At 45.0% G+C, this 18,754-nt stretch overlaps 1 protein-coding gene and 1 pseudogene across 1 annotated transcript in view; both read left to right on the forward strand.

Annotated features, from left to right (window-relative positions):
- The first annotated feature begins 6,474 nt into the window (after positions 1-6,474).
- On the forward strand, positions 6,475-9,475 carry LOC101597644 (annotated as a pseudogene).
- A 5,824-nt stretch (positions 9,476-15,299) lies between these two features.
- Polr3b (RNA polymerase III subunit B) overlaps positions 15,300-18,754 on the forward strand; it is a 108,286-nt gene continuing 104,831 nt past the window's right edge. Inside the window, exon 1 of the mRNA XM_004650238.2 lies at positions 15,300-15,521. Coding sequence (XP_004650295.1) covers positions 15,450-15,521 — 72 coding nt within the window. The 5' untranslated portion in view covers positions 15,300-15,449. The remainder of the gene's footprint in view (positions 15,522-18,754) is intronic.

An 18,754-nucleotide genomic window follows, 5' to 3' on the forward strand; every position in this document is an offset into this window, starting at 1 on the left:
TATCACACCAGTGCCTCCTTCACAGAGAGATTGTGAAGATCAAATGAGAATGCATTTGAAATTGTCTGTAAACTAGAACATAATGTAGCCAGAATACATTATACTGACTGTGACTTATGAGTCCTGAATCTCTTTCAAGCTTCAAGGGGTTTTAGTGTTTTTGAGATGTGATGATTAAGTACTTAACTACGTAAGAGCAAAATTTCTCATATCTCATCAGAACCATGGCTCATTAAGCCCATTATTGTTATTGGCAAAGAAACTCAAGGGTACATAGAAGGCTGTGGTTGCTGTCCTTGATGTCAGCTTCAAAGGCTAGTGACAAAACACAACATGTTCTAATTTCATTTAGTAATCAATTATGAGTGTATCTTGCAGGATTTAACTTTTCAGGTTTTTCTTATGATTAGCTGTGTGCAGTCTTATTGTCTAGTTTTGGAATGGATTTTTGGAATTCATTTCATTTCTAAGCTTACTACGTGACTTCCAGGTTTCAAGGGAAAGGAACACAGGGGTGTACTGAAAGGCTTGACAAAATGTGAGAACTCGGGAATCTATCTCAGCAGCTGCATTTGCAGGTGTGATGGAAAAGCGGAATATATTCTTTGGCCTTTCAGAATAGAATAAGATAACAGCCACTGGTGCTCACTCTACGGCAGGGACTGCCCTAAGCCCTTTGTATAAATTATTTCATATAACTGTACAACATTGTTAGGCAGGCTCTTATCATTTACACATATGCTAATGAGACTCTGGATAAAGGAACTTATCCAATGTCATACAGCTGCCAAGTGTATTTGAACTCAAGGAAGGCATCTCACTCTGGAATATGTGCTCTTAACGACTTGCTATATTGGCTCCTTAGATCATCCAACCCAAAGCATTTCTCACTTTTGTTGCTGTCCTCTCACTGAATGTGTTTTCATGTCCTAAGAGAGTATGGTTGAGTTTGCTTGCCCTCAGTCAGTACAGACGTGTTCCCTGTATCAGGTAAGGCTCCAGTAAGTCTCCACAGCTTCTTTTTATCTACCCCAAGCTCACTGACTTTGGAAGGCACCTGGTCTTGTTGTTGACAGAATCATGACATATCTCAAGGCTTTTAAGAGGAAGCACTGTGGGCATGAAAGGCAGCTGATGGTGGTTTTTTATTATTACTGACAACTTTCTTAATTATAGATAATAAACCATGATAATTCCCTTCCCTCCCACACTTTCCCCTTCACAAATCCACCCTCCATCATATCCCCTGCTCCTCTCAATTAGTCTTGCCTAATTTTGATGCCATCATCTTTTCCTCCTATTATGAGGGTCTTGCATAGGTGGTACCAGGCACTGCAAGGTCATGGATATCTGTGCCATTTTGTGTCTGGAAGAGTACGTTGTAAGGAGCCCTACCCTTCCTTTGGCTCTTACATTCTTTCCCCCACCTCTTCCACAATGGACCCTGAACCTTGGAAGGTGTGATAGAGATGTCTCAGTGCTGAATACTCCTCTGTCACTTCTTCTCAGCACTATGGTGCCTTTTGAGTCATCCCAGAGGTCACCACCATCTGAAAAGAGAATCTTCTTTAACCAAAAGTGAGAGTAGCATTAATATTTGGGTATGAACGCTAAGAAAAGTGCTTACAGGGCAGTTTTGTGAGCATAATATATGCATTTAGCCAGACAACAGCAGGCATTACTCTCCTGGATTTCATGATCTCCCACACCATAGGCTTTTGACTAGGTTTTCAGTACCAAGCATGTATTCACTGCTATGGAGTGGGCCTCCAGGGTAACTAGAGAGCAGTTGTTTTCCCCTATAACAAATATACCACTATTACACACATTGGTTCATTTGGTCTGGCTGGTAAAATTTAAGACTTGTAGTTTCTACTGTTGTATATCTCCACTGATGACTTCTCTTTCCCATAGGGCTGCACGAAGCATGGATTTTTCCAGCTTTCTGTCAACTGGTCCACAGAGAGGAGGTTTTCCAGCTGAAAGTTTTTGAAGTGCTCAGTTATAGTTCAGGGTATTCAGGTGATCTTAGTGACTTCCACCCGAGTTCGCCTCACTTATTGCTTGTGAAATGAGATTTTTCTTTTGCCTTTCAGACTGAAGGATCCTTACTCTTTCTCTAGCATTGCTTCTGTCTGGTCTTCTCTTGTTTTCTGTGAATTTATCCAGATATGGAAGCACAACTGTAGATATTTTCTTTTATTTGGAATGTATCAAGGTTTTAGGAAGAAGGAATTTTGAGTCTAATATCTTTAGTTGAAGCCTATCAACACTTCTGATTCAGATCAGAAATACATATAAAAGGCAAAGAGAGCTGATCAAAACTGAAAATGTTATGGTCCGATGTGGTGGTGCACGTGTTTAATCCCAGCACTTGGGAGGCAGAGGTAGGAACATCTCTGTGAGTTCAAGGCCAGCTTGAGGCTACATAGTGAATTATAAGTCCACCTGGGCTAGGGCAAGATCTTACCTTAAAAAAACAAAACAAGATGGGCATGGTGGCACACACCTTTAATCCCAGCACTTAGGAGGCAGAGGTAAAAGGATAGCCATGAGTTTGAGGCTACCCTGAGACTACAAAGTGAATTCTAGGTCAGTCTGGGCTAGAGCGAGACCCTATTCAAAGCAACAATAACATTTTAAAAAATGTTATGAATAAGCCATATGGAGACTTACTTCTTTGTTAGCTAGCTAAATGAACGCACGCACGCACACACACACACACACACACATGGAGTTTCTCTTTTAAGATGGCAATGACTGCTACGGAGACTCAAAACTCATCAAAGTACTGAGAAGAAGTGGCAGTTGAGTGTTCAGCACTACCTCATCCTCCAGTGGCTCAGGGACTATAGGGAAAGAGGCAGCAGAAAGAATGTCAGAGCCAAAGAATTGGGAGGTGTGATTTGGAACACTGTTTCCCAGACACAAAGCAGTCATTGTATCCTCAGCGTCACAACGGCTGCTGTTATCTACACAAGACCTGCATCATATTGGGTCCAGCAGCAGGTTGTTTATGAATGATGGTGGAGGGCAAAAAAAGACATTAAAATAGAAGAGGGAATAATAGGAAAGAAGCAAAGGCTCAGTGGAAGAGGATTATATAAATTTTTAAATAACTTTTTTTATTTTAAAATTTATATTTTTTTTAATTTTTTTTTTATTTATTCGAGAGCGACAGACACAGAGAGAAAGGCAGATAGAGGGAGAGAGAGAGAGAGAATGGGTGCGCCAGGGCTTCCAGCCTCTGCAAACGAACTCCAGACACGTGCACCCCCTTGTGCATCTGGCTAACGTGGGACCTGGGGAACCGAGCCTCGAACCGGGGTCCTTAGGTTTCACAGGCAAGCGCTTAACCGCTAAGCCATCTCTCCAGCCCTATTTTAAAATTTATAAAGAAACTTTCTTAAATTCTTCAATATAGCCTACGAGGAAAGCATGGTCCAGCTCTGCTGGTTCTTTCTAGTGTCACCTACTGGTTTGTCCTTTGACAATTGCTATGTGAGAACCTCATTCCATTTCAAGATCGCAGTAGAGTGTACTCTGAAGCCCTCAAACTGATGGCTCTGTGTGTTAAGATGTCTTCTGCCTCCTCATGCTTTTGCTGTGGTAATATAATATGATAGAGTGGTTAAAAGCATGGGCCCTGGGGTCAGATAATTATGGATTTAAATCTCAATGCTGCTTGGACAAATTTCTTAACCACAGTGAGTCTTAGTCTCTCACCTGTCAAGTGGGATAATCTCACTTATCCCCAGGGGTTAACCATTCAATTAGGGAATCCACTTAGAGAGGTGATTCAAGCATCTGATGGAGTAATGCTCAGTAATTGGAAGCTGTGCCTAGTATTCCAGGGCTCAGCCTGGATACCTCTGTCTTTCCCTTTACCAATATTCCCAAATCCCCCACCCCTGATGCATGGCATTGACCCATTTCTCATCTGGCTACCACAACACCTTGGACAAATGATGGGACAGTACTGAAAGATGCTCTCTGCTTTTCCCTCTGAGATCTCCCATCCCTTTATTTAAACCACCTTTTTGTATTAATGGAGAAAATTAAGAAAGCATGGGCTGTCCTTGGCTTTTTGGATTCATGAATCAGCCTTTTAAGAGGTCCAAAAATGGCTGGGTAGATTGGTCAGTGGTTAAAAGCACTTGCTTGCAAAATCTGCTGGCCTGGGTTCAAGTCCCCACTACCCACATAAAGCCAGATGCACAAAGTGGCAAGTGCACCTAGAGTTCATTTGCAGTGGCAAGAGACCCTGACATGCCCACACTCTCTCTTTTCACAAGTAAATAAAAAAGTATATTTAAAAAGAAAGAGAGAGGTTAGAAAGAATAGATTTGATCTGGTGTGGTGGTTTGATTCAGGTGTTCTGAATGCTAGGTTCCCAGCTGATGGAGATTTGGGAATTAACGCCTCCTGGAGGGAGTGTATTGTTGGGGGTGGGCTTACGGGTATTATAGCTAGTTTCCCCTGGCCAGTGTTTGGCTCACTCTCCTGCTGCTATTGTTGGCCAAGGGGCAATGTCCACCCTCTGCTCATGCCATCATTTTCCCATGCCTTCATGGAGCTTCCTCTCGAGGCTGTAAGCCAAAATAAACCCCACTTCTTCCCCCAAAAGCTGCTCTTGATTGGGTAATTTCTGCCAGCAATGCTAACCTGCTGCAACAGTAAATTTTGTACTGAGGAGTGGGATTGCTGCTGGGCACCTGACGTGTGGCTTTGGCCTTTTTGAGCTGATTTTCAAGAGGAATGTGGAAAGATTTGAAACCTTGGCCTAAAAGACTCCTTGCAGTGTTGTAAGTACACCTTGATGAACTATTCTGGACAGAGCTGAAAGGCCTGAATGGAGTAAGAACTATGGACTGTGAGGTTTGGCTTGTGAGGGTGAGAAAGAGCTTTGCCTGGACTAGGCTAGAAGCAATTTTTGTGAGAGACTTGCTGTTATGGCCATGTCCTGAGAACTTGTCCAAGGTTGCATTGCATAGAAACGCACTGGTGTGTGCAGTGGTTATATGGCACAGAAAAAGAAAATGAAATCTTTGGGCTGAAACTTCTGCCTGTTCACTGCAATTGTATGAGAGATTAAAACTATTGAGATTGGGCCAGCTGACCTGCACTGAGGCAACAGGAAGAATGTAAACTCTTTTGAAGGGGCCTGAGTGCTCAAGGAGTGTCCTGTTCTTTAAAGTCTGCTTTATTCCCCCCTGGATTAACGAATTGGCACCCCACCTGGTATTTTGGAGTATAAAAAATGCAGGAAAGAAAGGGTCATTGAGTTTGCAATGTGGCCTTGTGTTTGGAAATGGCCATGGGCAGTGTGAAGCAGGTATGCTGGATGCCTGCATGGAGACCCAATGGAGCTCTAAGGATGGATTGTGGGTTGCAGTGGAGACTCAGTGAGATGCTGGGACCACGAGACAGCTGCTAAGGAAAGCTGCTGGCCCCAGATGAAGTTTTCCAGGACTGTGAAGTCGCCTAGCTGGAGGGGCGCAATTGGAACCCCAGAGATTTGCTGCTGGTTAGAATTATCGGACTTGGAGACTTGTTACTGACTAGAGTTGTTGGACTTGGAGCTACACAGTTTGATGTTTGCCCTGTTTAAATCTTGTACTGGTTGAATATTTCTATGCTATGTTCAGTGCCATCTTTTGTAGTATGAATGTTTGTTCTGTGTTATTATGGGGTGTTTTTTTTTTTTTTTTTTTTTTTTTTTTTTTTGTATTGTGGCTCAGTTAAAAGACCTTGGATTATGGGGATGTTTGAACATCATTGGGATTGATAAAAACTATAGGGATGTTTTAAGTTGGACTGAATGCATTGCATTTTACATCATGTGTGGTTATCAGTTTATGAGGGCCAGGGTGGAATGTGGTGGTTTGATTCAGGTGTCCCCCATAAACTTAGTTGTTCTGAATGCTAGGTTCCCAGCTGATTAAGATTTGGGAATTAATGCCTCCTGGAGGGAGTGTATTGTTGGGGGCAGGCTTATGGGTGTTATAACCAGTTTCCCCTTGCCAGTGTTTGGCACACTCTCCTATTGCTACTGTTTACCTTATGTTGCCAGGGGGTGATGTTCACCCTCTGCTCATGCCATCATTTTCCACTGCTATCATGGATCTTCCCCCTCCAGCCTGTAAGCCAAAATAAACCTCTCTTTTCCCACAAGCTGCTCTTGGTTGGGTGATTTCTGCCAGCAATGCAAACCTGAGTGCGACAGGCATAGGTGTATTACAAGGGACTGTGGTCTTGTTACTAGGGAACTGGGTTCCCTCATTCTGGGTTCTTCATCTCATTAATAAAAACATTCAGATATGAAATGAGAAGGAAGCTTGGAACAGTTGTATTCGAGTTTGAAAGAAAATAGTGTGGACGAGCTGTAAATCTCTGCACTGCTGGGAAGAAAGAAACAGATAAGAAGCAAGTCATGTCTTCGAGTCAGGGTTCACAAACCTGGCAGGTTTGTCAATGGAGGTGAGCAAGCAGGGATTGAAGAAAGAGCAAGAGCGTGCACTGTGTCGGGGAGAGTATTCTTAGGGTGCAAAGAAGAGGCGGAAGGGGGAGAGAAATGAACATTAACAACTTCCGCCTTCTCGTTCAAAAAGGCAGGCAGCAGGCTGGAGAGATGGCTTAGCGGTTAAGCGCTTACCTGTGAAGCCTAAGGACCATGGTTCGAGGCTTGATTCCCCAGGACCCACGTTAGCCAGATGCACAAGGGGGCGCACGCGTCTGGAGTTCATTTGCAGGGGCTGGAGGCCCTGGCGCGTCCTCTCTCTCTCTCTCTCTCTCTCTCTCTCTCTGCCTCTTTCTGCCTGTTGTTATCAAATAAATACATAAAAATAAACAACAACAAAAAAAAAGGCAGGCAGGCACAGCTCTTGGTTGCCCGCCAGAACCAGGTGGTAAAAACCCTATTGCTAAAGACATCACATAGCCTGGTTGCGAGACTCTAAGAAATGAAGCTGGAATGAAGCTGGAAAGCTCCTGCCTCCTGACAAGCTGCCATGTGTCTGGAATGGGCCGTGCTGTCCACTGGGGAGGAAAGCCATTGGCAATCTTAGCCAGCAGTGGATCTGCAAGTACACAACTGCTCAGCCAGGCCAGCCGTGTCCCCGAGTGCAAAGAGGCATGTCTGTTATGCGGGCAACCAACGTCTCCTTAATCAGATTTTTGGCTCCACAGGAGGGAATGACTGGTACTGAAAACCTGGGCAAAACCCTAATAAAAAAAACCTGGCGATGTCATAAGCCTGAGGGGGAGCTAGTACTCTTCTTTGGCTACATATATATATGTTTTTTGGGGGGCATTCAACTTAGGGTCTCACTCTAGTTCAGGCTGACCTGGAATTTACTATGTAGTCCAGACTGGCCTTGAACTCCCAATGATCCTCCTTCTTCTGCCTCCCAAATGCTGGATTAAAGGCCTGCGCCACCATGCCTAGTTTACATGGTTGTATTATACCCACTAATCTACCCTCTGAATATCTGTTTATAGCCCTATATTATTGCTGCTCTCACTTTTGGTAACTTTTGGTTAGAGAAGATTCTTTTTTTTTCAGATGGTGGTGAGTCTTGGAGAGACTCAAAACTCACCCAAGTGCTGAGAAATGAGTTGAGTGTTAAAGTTTAGGCCCGCAGGTGTGGTGGCACACACCTTTAGTCCCAGCATTTGAGAGGCTGAGGTAGGAGGCTGAGGCCAGCCTGGAGCTAGAGAAATAGTTCCAAGCCAGCTTGGCCTGGAGTTAAGCCCTGCCTAACAATAAACAAAACAATGGGGCTGGAGATATGGCTTAGTGGGTTAAGGTGCTTGCCCACAAAGCCAAAGGACCCAGGTTCGATTCCCCAGAACCCACGTAAGCCAGATGTACAAGGGGGTGCAAGCACCTGGAGTTTGTTTGCAGCAGCTGGAGGCTCTGGAGTGCCCATTCTCTCCCTCTCTCTCAAATAAATAAAGGCAAATTAAAAAAAAATTAAGTTAAAAAAACTTTAAACAGAAAAATAAGGATTTTCATGGGTCCTAGTGGAAGTCAAATGAGATAATATATATATATAACATAAGAGTCAGGCATGGTGGTGCACACCTTAATCCCAGAACTTGGGAGGCAGAGGTAGGAGGATTACATTGAGAGTACATAGTGAATTCCAGGTCAGCATGGGCTAGAGTGAAACTCTACCTTGAAAAACCAAAAAATCCAAAACAAAAACTCATTGAAAACAATAAGTACACCTTTAATCCCAGCACTATGGAGGCTGCAGAAGGAGGATCACTAGGAGAATCACTGTGAGTTCAAGGCCAGCCTGAGTTACACAGTGAGTTCCAGGTCAGCCTGTGCTAGAGACCCTGCCTGAAAAGAAAGAGAGAAAAAAAAGCAGGTTGGGTTGAGGAGATATCTCAGCAGTTAAGGGAACTTGTTTGCAAAGCCTGATGGCCCGTGTTCCATTTCCCAGGTACCCACATAAAGCCAGATGCACAAAATGGCACACTGCATCTGGAATTTGTTTTTAGCGGCTAGTGGTCCTGGGGCATCACTCTCTCTATCTCTTATATCATTATCTCTCTCTCTCAGCTTGCAAATAAAGGCTAAGCAGAGAAGATCTGTCATCAGCTTCCTGGAGGGCAGGGCTTCTGCAGGTCAAGTACATTTTCTCATTAAGGGATAACCATTCCTTCCATCTCCTTAGCAAGTTTTTAGGTGAGGGGTGGTCTCTTGACTAGGTGATCTACAGGCTCAGTTGGATTAACTTTTCAGGAAGGGAACCATAATCTTACATCTTGGGTAGTTTAGAATGTCATGTCTCCACCCAGGACAGAAGTCAAACTAAAATTCTATAGGCCAGGAGGAAGCAGTCTTTTCTCAACAAAGTTTAAATACCTGTCCCTCCTCCCTTTACCAGGGAAAGGAGAGATGGGGTCCAAGCTGACTATGGGATGGGGGGGTGGGACTTCCTAATGGCCTCCAGGCCCATTAATACATGTCCAGCCACCTAACAGTCTAGTGACCAACATCACTGTTGCCACGGAGGACTCCAGCGCTCCTTCCACCAGTTTCCTACATTCCAAGAGAAACTGAAAAAAAAAAAAAAAATCAGGATACAAACATGAGCCTGGGAGTGCTGCCACCTCCTTCGCCTGCTTGTGTGGTCCTTCGGCGCAGACCTGGCACCTCTTTTGTGAAGTGGCTGCTGAGGATGAGAAACCCAAGGAAGGAGGCAAGACCGAGAACAGCGCTCATATTAATTTGAAGGCTGCGGGGCAGGACGGGTCTGTGGTGCAGGTTCAGATGAAGAGGCAAACGCCACTTAGTAAACTAATGGAAGCCTATTGTGAACGACAGTATTTGTCAAAGAGATGGATCAGATTCTGATTTGACGGGCAGGCGATCAATGAAACTGACACACCTGCACAGTTGGAAATGGAAGGTGAAGATACGATGGATGCATTCTGGCAACAGACGGGAGGTGTCTACTAAAAAGGGAACCTGCTACTTTGCTCCAGAACCCAGGAGTACGTTTTCTATTAGGAAGCCCCAATTTGGTTCCACCACATCCTGACTACTACTGTACAGTTTTCTCTATTCTTTCATTATCTCCTTCCCTATTCCTTTATTGTACATAAAATAACTGGTGTATGTGCACAGGCATATTGCGCTTTCCTTTTCCTTTTTAAACTAAATGGCCAATGTTTTGCTTTTTGTCAAATGGAGATGATAGGGAGAAACGTACTGGTTCTGAGAAAATGTCCCCTTTCTCCATTGGTAGCACACTCATCAGCTCTTATCTTTATATTCCAGTAAGTTATTTTGCTCTCACTGTTTTAACAACAGCAACAACAAAAACCCAACAACATAAAAAAAAAGTCCTTACTACCTTGTTTGATTGGAGAATTTTAATGTTTTTCATTTATCATTGTAACCAAGGACAATTTTATAACTTTTTTGTACGTAGCTGTTACATGTAGGGCAATCTGTCTTTAAGTAGGGATAAATTACTCTAAAAAAAAATGAATCCTAAGTGTCTTGTTTAAATAAACTTCCTGTTTAAAATGAAAAAGAACACATGAGCATGGCCTGGGGAGATGGCTCAGTGGCTAAAGGCACTTGCTTGCAGAACTTACTGGCCTGGGTTTGATTCCCCAGCACTCCCATAACGCCAGATGCACAGAGTGGCACATGCATATGCAGTTTGTCTGCAGCAGCCAGAGGCCCTGAAATGCCCCTATTTTCTCACTCACATAAATAAATATATATTTTAAAATTTACAAAAAAAAGAACCCATGAACATAGCACCAAATTTCTGCATGTTTACCTTTGGCACTATGAAATATTCAGAAACAATGGGTATAAGTAGAAAAACAAAGGCAAGACAGTCTCTGTTCTGGAACTCAGTCTAAAGACTAGACAAAGAAGCAGAGGATTATGGAGTTATGCAACAGCACCCGCAGCTGGGGGAACTTGACAGAAACACAAATTTACACACCCAGTCCCAGCCCCAACCCACCAATCAGAAAGCTGAGCTTTTTTTTTTTTAATCTCTCTAGGTGATTATGATTTGTGCTATATAGTTGGAGAACCATCTTCATAGTGGAAAGCAAAGAGGAGTTTGGAGGAGAGAGCCAACACCCTTGAGCCAAATTTGATCCTCTGCCATTGATAAGCATTTACACTGTCACTTGTAGGCTAGCCACCAAGCAAGGTGTGAATTGGTGATTCACAGAGATTGTAGACAAGAGCATCTTATCTCTGTGAGTGATGACGATTAAGATCTTAAAGGAAAGGGGTAATTCTTCTTTCTTTCGTTCCATGATTATAAAAAATATCCCATAGTAATGCCCTCCCAACCCCCACTTCCCCCTTTGAAACTCCATTCTCCATCATATCCTCTCTCCTTCTCAATCACTCTCTCTTTTATTTTGATGTCATGATCTTTTCTTCCTATTATGATGGTCTTATGTAGGTAGTGTCAGGCACTGTGAGGTCATGGATATCCAGGCCATTTTATGTCTGGGGGAAGCACGTTGTAAGGAGTCCTACCCTTCCTTTGGCTCTTACATTCTTTCTGCCACCTCTTCTGCAATAGACCCTGAGCCTTGGAAGGTGTGATAGAGATCTTGCAGTGTTGAGTACTCCTGTTTTATTTATCTTTTGTTTTTGCCAAGGTAGGTGCTCGCTCTAGCCCAGGCTGGCCTGGAATTCACTATGTAGTCTCAGGGTGGCCTCAAACTCATGGCGAGCCTCCTACCTCTGCCTCCCAAGTGCTGGGATTAAAGGTATGTGCCACCACACCTGGCTCTTCTTCCTATTTTATTATTGGTTTCATTTCATTTCTTTTTTTGCTTCCTTCCTTCCTTCCTTTCTTTTTTTTTTTTTTTTTGAGGCAAGTTGATCTAGAACACCCTCTGTAGACCCAGGCTGGCCTTGAACTCACAAACTCATAGCAATCCTCAATCCTCCTACCTTAGCCTCCCGAGTGCTGCGATTAAAGGCGTGAGCCACCAGACCTGGTGTTGTTTGTACTTGAGGCAGAGTCTCACTGTAGCGCAAGCTGACCTGAAACTCACTCTGTTGCCCAAACTGGCCTCAAGCTCAGATCCTCCCACTCCGGCCTCTTGCGTGCTGGCACTAAAGGCATAAACCAACACGCCCAGCTTATTATTTTTTATCAGCTTACTTTTTCTTTCTTTGCCTGCTTTCAGACGTAGCACACTTCTAAGTAGCCCACTACTTAGGAGAAGCTGTAAACAGTGTGCTTTAAGAAGCGGAGACAGAAATTAGGTCGACTTTGGGCAAGGGTTACGCATTAACAAGGAAAAGAAAGTCTAATTTACAATTTTTATAACCTTCTTAGCATGGAAAAATATACTTTCCTTTTGAGGGAGATTGCATGTAGTGGCCAGAGGTTGATGTTGGGTGTCTTCTTCTTCAGTCACTCTCCACCTTCTTTTCTTTTTTTTTTTTTTTTTTTTGGTTTTTCGAGGTAGGGTCTCACTCTAGCCCAGTCTGACCTGGAATTCACTATGGAGTCTCAGGGTGGCCTCGAACTCACAGCAATCCTACTACTTCTGCCTCCTGAGTGCTAGGATTAAAGGCGTGCACCACCACGCCCGGATTATTTTCTTTTTAGCTGATATTTATTTTTATTTATTTATTTGAGAGTGACAGAGAGAGAGAGAAAAAGAGGCAGCTAGAGAGAGAGAGGATGGGCGTGCCAGGGCCTCCAGCCATTGCAAGCAAACTCCAGATGCATGCGCTTCCTTGTGCATCTGGCTTACATGGGTCCTGGGGAATCGAGCCTCGAACCTGGGTCCTTAGGCTTCACAGGCAAGTGCTTCATTGCTAAGCCATCTCTCCAGCCCTCCACCTTATTTTCTGGAACAAGGTCACATGGAGTTCACAAATCCTGCTAGAGTAAGTAGCCAGCAAGCCCCAGGGACCTGCCTTCCAACCCTCTTGTCCCTACCTTCCTAGCACTGGGAGTGCAGTCAGACACCACCAGGCCCAGCTTTTATGTGGGTGCTGGGACTCCAAACTCAGGAGCTCATGCTCATATGGCAAGTCGTTACCAATTGAGTCATGTCCCCAGACTTTCCATTTTAATCATTAGAAATAATATACAACACAACCGTACTATGCACATTCAAACTGTGAAACCATCAACACCACCCACTCCACCGCCTTTTGCATCTTCCTAAAGGAAACTCTTAGGAAGATCAGGTGGCCTCAAACTTTTCTTCTTCCACTTCTCCTCCTCCGTCGTCTTCTCCTTTTTTCAAGGTAGGGGCTCCCATTAGCCCAGGCTGACCTGAAATTCACTATATAGTCTCAGGCTAGCCTCAAACTCACAGTGATCCTCTTACTTCAGCCTCTTGAGTGCTGGGATTAAAGACATGCACCACCACACCTGGCCCAATTTGTGTGTGTGAGTGTGTATTTTAAATTTTTCTTTGTTTATTTATTAGAAAGAGACAGTGCGAGCCAAGGCCTTTAGCCACTGCAAGCGAACTCCAGACCCATGCGCTACCATGTACATATGCATCTGGCTTACCATCTCTCCAGTCCCCAGTTTATGTGTGTTTTTTTTAAACTATTTGTGGGGCTGGAGAGATGGCCTTGCAGTTAAGGTGCTTGCTTGTGAAGCCTAAGGACCCATGATCAACTCTCCAGATCCCACATAAGTCAGATGTACAAGGTGATGCAAGTGTACAAGGTTTGCACATGTGCACAAGGTGGTGCATGTATCTGGAGTTTGATTACTGTGGCTGAAGGGCCTGGCATGCCAATTCTCTCTCTCTCTTGGTCTATCTCACATTGAAAAAAAAAAGGCCAGTCTAGCCGAGCATGGTGGCGCACGCCTTTAATCCCAGCACTCAGGAGGCAGAGGTAGGAAGATTGCCATACTGGGTTCAAGGCCACCATGAGATGACAGAGTTAATTCCAGGTCAGCCTGGACCAGAGTGAGACCCTACCTCAAAAAAACAAAAACAAAAAAACCCCACATAAACCAAAAAAGGCCAGTCTATTGGGCGTTGCATCAAAAAACCTTATTTATGGTAATTATTAGCAATAACTATCTGTTCAAAAATTTTTGAACGGGGCCTTAGCGGTTTAAGGCACTTGCCTGACAAGCCTAATGTCCCATGTTTCACTCTCCAGGTCCCATGTAAGCCAGACATACAAAGTCACACATGTGCACAGATGGCACATATGTCTGGAGTTCTGTCTGCTTCTGTCTGTCTCAAAGAAATAAATAAAAAAATTTTAAAAAATGTAAAAAGCCAAAAAAATTTTTTTGAATGTAGCCAGGCATGACGACACCCCATGCTGAGGTAGGATCACTGTGCATTTGAGGCTAGCTTGGGACTACAGAGTTCCAAGCCAGTCTTGGCTAGGAGACCCTACCTTGAAAACCACCACCACAAAAAGACAAGCAGAGTAAATATTTATTCAGAGCTTAAGAGAAGGAAAGAAGGCAGAGCTCCTATAAGAGGAGGAAAGTTCCTGAAAAACAGGAGGGGACTGGAGCAGATCATCCTGTATTTCTTCTAAGGTTTTGTTAACATGGAAACATTTAATCCATATAGGATTTACTTAGATGCACTTTTCTCCAAAACATCTAATAAGCTATCCCCAACCAATATCATTAGATTTCCTCTGCTGAACTAAGTGGCTTAGTACTAAATTTCTCCATGTGTTAGTCATTTTTTAGATATTGCATCTAGGACTTTGAGAACTAAGAACTGTCCTACAATGCCTTATTATCACTACAGTTAATTCCTCTCTACCTTATAGTCATTCTGATGGTTGTATACTAGCCCATCACATGCAGGTACCATCAATTATTTAATCTTTTATTACTAGGCATATGGGAACGCGTCTTGCTTATCTATACTAGAGAACTTTGGGTTTGGACTGAGTTTAATGAATTATTTGCTTTGGTAGCTCAAGTGGTGTTCATTATCCATTTATTATCAAGTAATAAAATTGGAACTACTAAAAGCAGGCATGGTGTTGCACGCCTTTACTCCCAGCACTAGGGAGGCTGGGGTCGGAGGATTGCTGTTGAGTTCCAGGTCAGCCTGGGCTGCAGTAAGATCCTGACTCAAAAAAAAGAAAAAGAAAGAAAGAAAGAAAGAAAGAAAGAAAGAAAGAAGGGAGGGAGGGAGGGAGGGAGGGAGGGAGGGAGGGAGGGAGGGAGGGAGGGAGGGAGGGAGGGAGGGAGGAAGGAAGGAAGGAAGGAAGAAAAGAAAGAGATAAACAAACTGGGGTGGGACCAGGGCGCATGCCTTTTATCCCAGCATTTGGGAGGCAGAGGTCCTCAACGTGAGTTCGAGGCCACCCTCGAAACTACATAGTGAATTCCAGGTCAGACTAGGCTTGAATGAAACCTTACCTCCAAAATATAATTTATATACACACACACACACATATATATATACATACATACATACATACATATATGTTATATTTTATATATAACTGCTGGTTTTTGTTTTTCAAGGTAGAGTCTCACTCTAGCCCAGGCTGACCTGGAATTCACTCTGTATTCTCAGTGTGTCCTCGAACTCACGGCGATCGTCCTACCTCTACCCCCCGAGCGCTGGGATTAAAGGCGTGCGCACCACGCCCGGGTATGACTGCTGTTTTGATGTTCTCAATTACTGGAGAATTGGTATTAAATCCGTCGGCTGGGATCCCGGATTAGGGTGGAAGGACCTTGGCATTACACCAGGGGGCGCAGTCTCCCAGCTCGGGGATAGGCCACATCCGGGTCCCACCGCAGGTACATCCTGGAGCGGGCGGAACCTTTCCGCCTCGCGTCCCAGTGAAGCGAGCGCAGCGGGGGACACTTTAGTCCTCCGCACACCGTCCTCCAGGCTTCGCTGACTGCTGGCGGCTACGAGGGCGGACGTGAGGCGTTTTGTCAGTTCCTCTGCTTGTCGTGAGCAGCATGGACGTGCTAGCGGAGGAGTTCGGGAACCTGACCCCGGAGCAGCTGGCGGCGCCGATCCCCACGGTCGAGGTGAGCGCCGCGAGCGCGCGGAGCGGAAGAGGCCGGAGGCCGCCGGGGAGGCGTTGCCCGGGGAGTCCGCGCCCGCGCATGCTCGGAGCTGCACGTGCGCGCGCCCCGTCCGGTGCGGCCCGCGGTGGCGGCGCGCGCTGCGGACCGGGAGCCGCTGCGAGCAGCTCCCGGGCTCTCGGCTGGAACTCTCGCGGTGCAGATGGGCGAGGATCGGCCCACGCGCCCGCCCTGGGGGCCTGCGTCTTCCTCGCTCTTTTCCTGGAAGGACACTTTCCAGTCCTGGCCTGGCAGTCGGTGTCCGAACCCAGAGCAGGTTGCTGCAGGCGAATTTTCAGTGCGCCGAATAGTCCCCCCGATTGTTTGCTTACGTGTTTTAAAGTTCCTTATTTGCGAGGAAAGAGAGAGAACGAATATGGGCGCGCCAGGGCTTCCTGCCGTTCCAAAAGAGCTCCGGACGCACGCGCCACTTTGTACATCTGGCTTTTCGTGGGTCCTTGGGAATCGAACCCAGGCCGACAGGCTTTGCAAGCAAGCAAGTGCCTTTAACCCCTGAGCCATCTCCCTAGGTTCTCACCTTAACCTTTTCTTCCTTCCTTCCTTTTGTTTTGGGGCGGTTCTTGCGCTAGCCCAGGCTGACCTGGAATTCACTATGTAGCCTCAGGTCGGCCTTGAACTCATGGTGGTCGTCCTACCTCTACCTCCAAAGTGCAGGGATTAAAGACGTGTGCTACCATGCTTGGCTTATGTGAGGTTTTTTTTTTTTTTGAGGCAAGCCCAACAGACTGCACCCCGACTTTTAAGAGAGGCAGTGAGAGAGAGAGAGATGGGAGAGTCACCATGATTTCCAGGTCAGTCAGGAACTACAGAGTACAACTTGGAAGGTGAAGGAGTAAGAGAGCAAAGAGGAAAATAAAAGATTAAGGAGGGCTGAAGAGATGGCTTAGCGGGTAAGGCCCTTGCCTGTGAAGCCTAAGGACCTAGGTTCGTTTCTCTAGGTCCCACATAAGCAAGATGCAGATGGTGGTGCATGCATCTAGAATTCATTTGCAGTAGCTAGAGGCCCTGGCATGCCCGTTCTTTCATTCTCTTTCTCTATCTCCCTCCTCTAATAAATAATAAAATAAATAAATAATTCGTTAAAAAAAAAAGATGAAGGATAGGTAAGCGTCCTGAGTATGAAGTGTTTTGTTAAACATCTGAAGGACTCGGGCTTGCTCCCTGAGAGCAGTGAGATGCTTTTGAAGGCTTGAAACAGGAGGGTAACCGGAAGAGTGACTGTACTGGATGGTGAAAACCATATTTGGCAGTTTAATGGAGTTGAATAATAATTCCACCAGTGTCAATTTAGGAGTGTCTGCAATAATACACTGTTGATCATCAGCTACACTTAGTGCTGGGATTAAAGGCCTGACTTGGAGCAATTTCTAAATAATGAATTTAGTTTAAAAAAATAGCATTTCTTGCTGGGTGTTTTGTCACATGCCATTAATCCTGTCACTTGGGAGGCTGAGGTACAACGATTGCTTTGAGTTTGAGGTCAGCCTGAGACTAATTCCAGGTCAGCCTGGGCTAGAGTAAGACCCTATCTCAAAACCCACCTCCCCCCAAAAGCATTTCTTTAAAAAAATTTTTTTTTTTAATTTATTTATTTGAGAGCGACAGACACAGAGAGAAAGACAGAGGGAGAGAGAGAGAATGGGCGCGCCAGGGCTTCCAGCCTCTGCAAACGAACTCCAGACACGTGCGCCCCCTTGTGCATCTGGCTAACGTGGGACCTGGGGAACCGAACCTCGAACCGGGGTTCTTAGGCTTCACAGGCAAGCGCTTAACCGCTAAGCCATCTCTCCAACCCCAAAAGCATTTCTTTTTAGAGATATTAAACTATTCAATTTTCTAACAAATATTTTTCTAGAAGTCTAGACAGAAGGTCAATTTTACTTGAATTAATCATACCCAGTAGATTTTTCCTTCTTATCACAGCATAGCAGGTGAAACAGTGTAAACTTTGGAGCCAGTTACAATTGACTGGGTGAACAAATGTTGATTGCTGTGATTGAGTATTTCCCTGGTGGGGTATCACTCACAGGGTTTAACTAAGTCTAAATAAATAATTAAACAGAAATGCTCCCCGACTTCCTTTAGCCTATAATAGGGGAGAAGGACAAGACGGGTGTCATAGCAGGCTCACTCCTTGTGGGGTTAGGAAGTAGAATCCAGTCTGTGCCTTATCCCTAGCTTCTAGTGGTTTGCTGGCAAGGAAGCTTAGTGGCATTTGTCTTCATCTTCACATGACACTGTCTCCACGTGTCTCTGTGTCCAGTTATTAAGGAGAGAGAGAGAATGGGCATGCCAGGGCCTCTAGCCACTGCAAATGAACTCCAGACACTTGTACCCTTTGTGAATCTGGCTTATGTGGGTACTGGAGAATCAAACCTGGGTTCTTAGGCGTTAGGCAAATGCCTTAACTGCTAAGCCATCAGTCCAGCCCTCCCTCCCTCACCTTTTTTTTTTTTTTTTTTTCAAGGTAGGGTCTCACTCTGGCCCAGGCTGATCTGGAATTCACTATGTAGTCTCAGGGTGGCCTCGAACTCATGATGATCCTCCTACCTCTGCCTCTTTTAAAAAATTTTTTTTTTAATTTTTTTTTTATTTATTTTTATTTTGAGAGCGACAGATACAGAGAGAAAGACAGATAGAGTGAGAGAGAGAGAATGGGCGCACCAGGGCTTCCAGCCTCTGCAAACGAACTCCAAATGCGTGCGCCCCCTTGTGCATCTGGCTAACGTGGGACCTGGGGAACCGAGCCTCGAACCGGGGTCCTTAGGCTTCACAGGCAAGCGCTTAACCGCTAAGCCATCTCTCCAGCCCTAAAAAATTTTTTTTTGTTACTTTTTATTTATTTATTTGAGAGTGACAGACAGAGAAAGAGGCAGATAGAGAGAGAGAGGATGGGTGTGCCAGGGCCTCCAGCCACTGCAAACGAACTCCAGACGCGTGCGCCCCCTTGTGCATCTGGCTAACGTGGGTACTGGGGAATCGAGCCTCGAACCGGGGTCCTTAGGATTCACAGGCAAGTGCTTAACTGCTAAGCCATTTCTCCAGTCCACCTCTGCCTCTTGAGTGCTAGGATTAAAGGCATGCACCACCACACTGGGCCATTCTCCATTTTTTTTTTTTTAAGATAGGGTTTCACTCTAGCTCAGTGGAATTCACCGTGTAATCTCAGGGTGGCC

This window comes from Jaculus jaculus, chromosome 6 (assembly GCF_020740685.1).
Source record: "Jaculus jaculus isolate mJacJac1 chromosome 6, mJacJac1.mat.Y.cur, whole genome shotgun sequence".
NCBI lineage: Eukaryota > Metazoa > Chordata > Mammalia > Rodentia > Dipodidae > Jaculus > Jaculus jaculus.